At 34.6% G+C, this 7,808-nt stretch overlaps 3 protein-coding genes across 3 annotated transcripts; 1 reads left to right on the top strand and 2 right to left on the bottom strand.

Annotated features, from left to right (window-relative positions):
* On the top strand, positions 1 to 3,065 carry Stip1 (Stress-induced phosphoprotein 1). The gene is made up of 10 exons (XM_090173044.1): positions 1 to 166; positions 266 to 475; positions 541 to 685; positions 757 to 898; positions 1,002 to 1,336; positions 1,394 to 1,496; positions 2,006 to 2,126; positions 2,182 to 2,440; positions 2,501 to 2,768; positions 2,840 to 3,065. Exons 1-10 carry the CDS (start codon positions 146 to 148, stop codon positions 2,910 to 2,912), a joined length of 1,677 nt encoding a protein of 558 aa, XP_090029170.1. The 5' UTR covers positions 1 to 145; the 3' UTR covers positions 2,913 to 3,065.
* A 393-nt stretch (positions 3,066 to 3,458) lies between these two features.
* Positions 3,459 to 4,366, bottom strand: LOC149948138 (N-acylneuraminate-9-phosphatase). Its single transcript, XM_090171022.1, has 3 exons — positions 4,350 to 4,366; positions 4,286 to 4,294; positions 3,459 to 4,176 (listed from the first exon to the last, which is right to left on the bottom strand). The coding sequence occupies exons 1-3, from the start codon at positions 4,364 to 4,366 to the stop codon at positions 3,459 to 3,461; spliced, it is 744 nt and encodes a 247-aa protein (XP_090027148.1).
* Neurochondrin (neurochondrin) lies at positions 4,215 to 7,808 on the bottom strand. The gene is made up of 2 exons (XM_090173043.1): positions 7,376 to 7,808; positions 4,215 to 6,628 (listed from the first exon to the last, which is right to left on the bottom strand). Exon 2 carries the CDS (start codon positions 6,539 to 6,541, stop codon positions 4,406 to 4,408), a length of 2,136 nt encoding a protein of 711 aa, XP_090029169.1. The 5' UTR covers positions 6,542 to 6,628; positions 7,376 to 7,808; the 3' UTR covers positions 4,215 to 4,405.

Genomic DNA, 7,808 nt, shown 5'->3' with positions numbered 1-7,808 from the left:
GCTCTCGGAGTCTTAAACAGAGAGAAAGGAATTTACAAAGACTCAGGTGTTTCCGACGCGTTAGGTTGATTCTTTTTGAGAGTTGTGTTTTTCTCTCTAAAAGTTTTAATTTTATTATAAATTTAATAGTTAAGACTCGAACATCATGGCAGATAATAAAACCAAGGTCAGTCTTAGTGTCTACTTAAAGTCAAGATTATTACAAAGAGAAATTGCCTAAGACAATCAATATAATACTTCTTAGTCCCTACATTTTTAATTTTAGGCAAATAGTTTGAAAGATAAAGGTAATGAAGCTCTGAATGCTGGTGATTTTGAATTGGCTATTAAGATATACAGCGAAGGCATTTTACTTGACCCCACGAACCATGTGCTCTACAGCAATAGGAGCGCTGCCTATTGCAAAACTAGTAAATATGAAGAAGCTCTTAATGATGGTGAAAAAACTATTCAGCTGAAACCGGATTGGGCAAAAGTAAAGGCACATTTATTTTGAATTATGGTGTATTTTATGACATCTTTATTTATTCATTCTTGAAGGGATATTCACGTAAAGGCGCGGCACTTGCTTATTTAAACCGACAAGAAGAGGCTTTGCAAGCTTACGAAGAAGGTCTAAATTATGATTCTAATAACCAACAACTCAAAGATGCTATTAGGGAAGTAGAGAACCAACTGTTAAGAAGTATGTACCTACTATTTCTGTTCCATTGTGATTGATTTTGTATGATTTTTATTGTAATTGAAAATTTTCAGGCAACAAATCATTTTCAAATCCATTCTCCGACCCTAGTATGTTTATGAAATTGCAAAATGATCCAAGAACTAGGGAATACTTAAAGGATCCAACCTATCTCAAGATGTTAGCAGACTTGCAGAAAGACCCAAATGGAGTCATGTTAGTTACTGCTAGATTTGACAGTTCAGTGTCAAAGGATCATAAATAGCCTTTTACTGAACTGCTGAATAACAAGTCTTCCTAATCAAAATTGTATTTGCAGGTCTTCGTTAAAAGATGACCGAATGTTAACAACTTTACAAGTATTATTGGGGGTTGACCTGTCGTCAATGAGTGCTGATGAAGAAATGAAGGAAGACAATTCATCCAAATTTTCCAGCCGCAGTTCGCAATCTCCTCCAAAACAAAATGAACCTTTAAAAAGGAAAGATGTTCCAGAAGAGCCTCCAGTTAGTGCAGAAAGAAAGCAGGCTTTGGAAGAAAAGGAAAAAGGCAATAGTGCGTATAAGAAAAAAGACTTTGAAACTGCCTTGCAACATTACGATAAAGCCATAGAGCTGGACCCCACTGATATGACATTCCTCAACAATAAAGCTGGTAAAATAACTTTCCAGTTGAGGTAAATATAAAATAAATACTGACATTTGTTTTCAGCTGTAAAATTTGAACAGAAAGACTTCCCTGAGTGCATTAAACAATGCGAGAAAGCCGTTGAAGTTGGAAGAGATAACAGGGCCGATTTCAAAATTATAGCAAAGTAATATGTTACACAAAAATTAATATTTATATGAAACTAGAAATTATTGGAATTGACCTGAAAATAGGGATGCATTTTCCTTATGGAAATCTAGTTAAAACGAAGCTGATGTACAGCCCCATCTACTCCCACGATAAATTGCACTAGAGAATTGTGGGTACTAAATTCCCTATGTAAACGCTGTATATAATTCTGATTTAAGTGCGTGCTCGAAAAATTGTGAGTAAGCGTTATGTTAAGACAGGCATCATTTCAATATGTATATTTTATCCATTGAAATGTAACTTAAGCCTAACAATGGGTAACATCAGTATGGTGCTTAGCTTTTTTCTCCGTGATGGTAGGTGGCGATAGTAAAACTTAAGCTCGATAGCCACTTAGTGAGTGAAATTTTAAAGGTTGCTTTAAACTATGGCTCCGTAAGGAAAACATCTCCAACATGGCCAATATAGTGGTTTGAAAACTTCAGTTTATTTACTTCTGATGAAATTTTTTTTATTTTTTTTTAGAGCTTATTCCAGAATGGCTACAGCTTATTTTAAACTTGGTGATCATCTCAATGCTAGACAATATTACCAGAAGTCACTTACTGAACACAGAGTGCCGGAAATACGGGCCAAGCTGTCTGAAGTATGTCAGTGAAATATTGTTAAACATTGATTTTCTAAAATTTTCTATTCTCTAGGTGGACAAAATCATCAAAGAAGATGAGCGTAAAAAATACCTAGATCCAGAATTAGCTTTAGAAGAGAAAAACAAAGGAAACGAATTCTTTCAAAACGGAGACTACCCTCAAGCTGTTAAGCATTACACAGAGGCTGTCAAACGGAATCCTGATGATGCTAAATTATACAGCAATCGCGCTGCATGCTATCAAAAACTTGCTGAATTTCAACTAGCACTCAAAGACTGCGAACGATGCGTTAAACTAGAACCTGATTTTGGTACTGTCATTGATAATCTAAAGGAAAGTAGCTGGGAGTAAATCTAACTTTAATTTTCAGTTAAGGGTCACATTAGGAAAGGGCTTGCGTTGGTTGCCTTGAAAGAACATTCTAAAGCAGCAATGGCCTTTCAAAAAGCTCTAGATTTAGACCCAAACAGTCAAGAAGCCCTGGATGGTTATCGCAAATGCGCCATGGCCTCTAGCTCTGATCCGGAAGAAGTTCGTAAACGAGCGATGGCAGACCCGGATGTTCAAAGGATATTATCCGACCCAGCCATGAGAATTATCTTGGAACAAATGCAGAGTGACCCGAAAGCTGTACACGAGTAAGATTTTACCTGTAACAAAAACTATTTTGTCTCATGATTAAAAAGTAATCAATCTTAATTTCTTGCAGGCATTTGAAAAACCCTGAAATAGCAGCCAAGATTCAAAAACTATTAGAATCTGGTTTAATTACTATTCGATAAGAGAAAATCTCAGTCTTAGATTATTTTCTATCAAACTTTCCTCATTAACTACAAGAAGTTAATACTACTTCAAATTTTTAATTATAAAACGGTTATCCCGAAAAGTTTTGTTTGTTTTGTCATTCGCTAAGTTAATAAAAACATGGCATGTCATTGCTGATTTTCCATTTCTACATATACCTACAGAATGAAATTTGTACAAGTGAATTATTTATATAGCGGAATTTCTTTTAATATTTAAATACCATTTGTTTTTCAAAAATAACAATAGGCGTATCTTTATCTTACACTTTGTATACAATTGCAAAATGCATCTTGGTTGAATATGAATTATTGCTGAAATCTGAGAGAACTGTTCTAACTTCAAACACTGGATATTATAATGCTTAATTTTAATCAACTACAGTTACTAAAAGCTTTCTTTAGATACGGATATTTTTTTTAGGAATACTAATAAGCTAACTTCTTTGTGTACTTCCATTTGAATGATTAAGTGCGGAAATATTTCAAATTAAATGTTTATTGTCCTGAATCTAATCTAGCGTTCTAGCTGTGACTAGCTACATGGCCTTTCTCTCTAAAATAACCACAAGCCAATTTCTGGTTTCCTTTGGAGGCTCCCGCATCAATTTGACCACCTTTATCAGGCTCAACCCCTAAGTACTTCATTATATCACAGACATGATCAATTACGAAATCTGGTTTTAAATCCATATCATCCCATAAAGTGCAATCTTTCGGACTAATAAGAAAAGTTTGATTAACTCTAGCGTTTACTCCACCCTCTATATCAGTTTCAAGCTTATCTCCAACCATAATGCATTCGTCACTAGAAACGCCTAACCACTTGAAGGCTAATTTAAACATAAATTTATCTGGTTTGGGTCTATCAAAATCACCAGATATGAGTATTACATCAAAATATTTACAAGCGTCAACTCTGTCCAATTTTTCTCTTTGGGCATCAGAGGGCCCATTTGTAATCAAACCCAATTTATACTTTTGCCTCAAACTGAGGAGCATGGTTTTGACTCTCTTGGAAAATACCATATGTTTCATTCTCTCTTCTTTCCAAATAGTGTACGCTCTTTCCGAATGACAGGTCAACTTTGGTCCTAAAGCTTGGCTCCACAACCGTGTCCTCCATAAGTCCACCGGTGTTCGTCCTTCAATTGGATCTTGAGGAGATTTACGAACTGATTCGTAGAATTTTTTTACCACATCTTCAGCAACTGATTTTTTAATGCTTCGATCTTCAAGATACCTACAAACCTTTTGTTTGATACAATAAAAAGGAATGGGAAAGTAAAGAACGAATCTTTTATTAAATTTATTTCAAATAAGAAAAAGCCAATGATGTTGGGTAGGCTTACAAAAAATAACTGAAAATAAATAATTTAGTTTAAATAAGACTAAATGCAGAATTGCTTTTAACACTAGGGCAAAATTATCATAGTCGAATGAACGCAATTTTAACATATAATATAAATGATTTAAATGGCAACAGTAATATCTTGGCTGCCAGAAATATCAACAGCAAGTAATAAACTTTCCAATTCTTTCATGTTATGTTTAGCAGACACATCCAATATATTTTGCACTGATTTAAATTCGTCAGGGCAAAGTTTTACCAGACAACAGAGAAAATTTTGATACGCAGACTTTACGCTTGTTTCAATTTCATTGACGTCCACATGGCCTAAAGATGAAATTATGTGATCAGGCCAGCCACTAGTGACCAAGAATTGCCCAATCCAAGGCACCATTGAGAAAAGACTAGTCAGCGTTTGAAGGCCAAGAAACCAAAGTTCTTTCAAATCTCCCCAAAGAGAGTAATAATCTTTAGTCAAAACTAAAGAATTTCTGCCATTTTCTCGACGAATATCATAAGCATTCCACAAAAACTTTATGCTCGAAGACAAGAACTTGTAGAAACTGACTTCACAAGTTCTGAGCCTCTCGTAAAATTGGCGGGCAATGAGAAGGCCAAGAACAGAAAAATTGGCTTGTAAAATGAGGTATGAGTTGTTGATTGAAAGTTGCGGTAAGGAAGTATAGAGAAACTTAAATAGTTGGAAAAAAGTCTCTTCTTCAGAAATGGTCTGACCTTCCATGACAATTAAATTCAGCAATATTCCACAAATAGTAGCAATCTTCTCATCCTCTTTTTCACTTGATGGGCATGTCAATTTCAAATCCTTCCATAAAACCTCCAGATAATCTATTAGTAGAGAGGCAATATTATGCTGCATCAGCACTCTCCTGGTTTTATTATCAACACTTAAATGGCATAGTGGCGGCAAAATAAACTTTAAAAGCTCAGAACCATTTTGGTTGTTTAAATTCTTGAGTGAATTTTGAGTGAGATCGATAATAAAAGGCATTACATCACATATTTCATTTCTTAGAGCAGAGGTTTCTTCAGCCATCCACGCGCACAAAAGTCTAATCGAAGCAATAACAAAATTGTACGTCAATTTGTCATCTTTGTAATCTTCCCAGTATACAGATACTTCGTTTAAAAAATTCATGATAGCGGCCATAGTAGAGTTGACAGAATCCAAGATTTGTTTAGTGTAGTCATGAATCATTTCCCATATATGATCACTTGTGACAGTAATAATGCAGTCAATTACATTATAGCAAGAAAGAATTGTAGAGTGGCGGAGAGAGCTGAACTTATCAGAGTGGCGTAGACTATCGTCAAACAAAACGCAAACTTCAATACTGCAAACATGGACTAATATAGCAACAAACTGTCTAGCTTCTTTCGCTTCCATGTTACAGCTAGTTAGTCCAAGCCAAGCAATGCCAAATTTTTCAGTCAAGCAGCCTGCCAAATTCAAGACTAATTCACGATAGCTTATACCTCGAAACACTTTGCTTTTAATGATATTAAACATTCCATTACGAAGATTAACTAACCACTTTTCAGAACCAATTTCTTTCAAAGGATCTAAATGACCAATTGGATGAGTTTCAATAATTTTTCTTATTACAATTAAATCTTCAATATCAAAATTTTCAGCTTCTGTTGCATTAAGGCAATTTACTAGACTTTCTAATAACTTGTACATTGCCAGACCCGATAGCAACCAAGTTTCTCTGGGAGATTCCGCAAACAAACACGTAAGAAGGTTGAGGCTTTTGTTTGAATGTCTACCATTTAACAGAGCATTTTCGATGAAAATGCTAGCAATATCAACATCAACAAGTTTTTTACGGCCTTCCTCGTTACTAATTGCGGCATTTAAACAATAAATTACATCTTCCAACATTTTCTCCTCTTCCTCAAATTTAGGGGAAGTAATCATGATTTGTTTGGCAATATCACATTCATGCAAAATGACATTGATAATTTCGAGATCATCACTATCTGACAATAAAGCGGCTAATAATGAAAATGAAAGGGACTTGAAAATAAAAGGGGGACATCCTTCTGGGACAACTTCTGTGTGAAGCATTCTTGAGAAAAAGTCACTTCCAATAGCTCTAAACACATCTTTTCTGAAACTTTGCGGTACAAAGTCAGATTTTAGTGTTTTTTGGAGAATTAATAAGGCTCCAAACTTTTCAGTGTCATTTTGTGCCATTTCTAACACCCTCAAACACTTTTCGTACAGTTCCATTTTTTGGTATATAATATATAATAAAGCACGTACAATATATAACAGATACTACAAATATCGGTTAAAACTAATGCAAAATGGAGAATCCTGAAAATAAAGAAACAAATAAGAACTATAAATTCTATCTATACCAATACAGCCATAGTTGTATTTGCTTATTATTAATTTCTACGGTACTGGGTAAATGAAATATATGAAACTAGGCTGCCTTTGACATGACCTCTCAATCTTATTTGACATTATATGTACTATTTTTACTTTAATTTAGGGTCAGACCATTTTTTTAGTGTACAACACATATTTTTCTCCATTTTCTGAGTGGAGTTAAGCTCTAAGTGAAATTAAAGATTTACTTATAACTTAGCTTCTTGGAGGACAAATAAATATATTTAATATAGATAAAGCTACAAGGTTTGGGTTAAAGGAGGGACAGAACCTGGAGCTCCAGTTGAGTGTTGGGAAACCCCATATTTTTCGGTCTTTTAAATGGCTTCAAATACTGCTTTCTAATATGATGGTCTGATAGGATCTCGCATATGCTTGTCAGATATGAGAGTCAGGTAAAGGCGAATAAGCATAAGGAATGTACAAAAGTACAAGTCCAAACATTATCAACATTGTTGGGTAATTGAGTAGGGATGGATGGATACAGACATTCAAGATCTGACATAAAATTCAAGAAAGCAAGGGGGACAATAACATGTACAATGACAAGATTCATCTGTATTATAAGACTATGATAATGCGCTGTAATATGTTGATATACGCATTCTAACTAGTCACAACCAAAGAATTAGTTTTAGTAAATTGAAATGTAAATCATAATATACTCACTTTTTCACAGGCTGCTTTATCAATTCCTTTCGTATCGATTAACGTATTGTCCAAGTCAAATAGTATTGCTTGAACATCCTGAAAACAATCCATGAAACGTTTCGAGAGAATAATTTAAAAAACACTTCGTAAACAGTTTGAAGTTAAAATGTGACGTTGTTGATTATATTTCGCCCAAGAACGATGTGAAGAAACGATTGCTCAACAAGGAATTTGACATTCGATTTGACTCAACCTACTACGTAAATAAATGACCTTGGCTATCACGTGTTATTATCGGCCAACTTTGATAGCGAGTATAATAGTCATGCGGTTGAACGTTACGCTTACCAAGTTCCCACAGGACCCACACCCTATTTCAAAATAATTTCCAAGATAAAAGTATAAAAATCTAATTGCGCCTTCTTAAAAGCGTAATAAATCTAGCCTAGGA

This window comes from Leiobunum rupestre, chromosome 4 (genome assembly GCF_980474605.1).
Source record: "Leiobunum rupestre chromosome 4, qqLeiRupe1.1.hap1, whole genome shotgun sequence".
Classification (NCBI taxonomy): domain Eukaryota; kingdom Metazoa; phylum Arthropoda; class Arachnida; order Opiliones; family Sclerosomatidae; genus Leiobunum; species Leiobunum rupestre.
The sequence above is the reverse complement of the archived record's forward strand: the minus strand, read 5'-3'. Positions and strand labels throughout refer to the sequence as shown.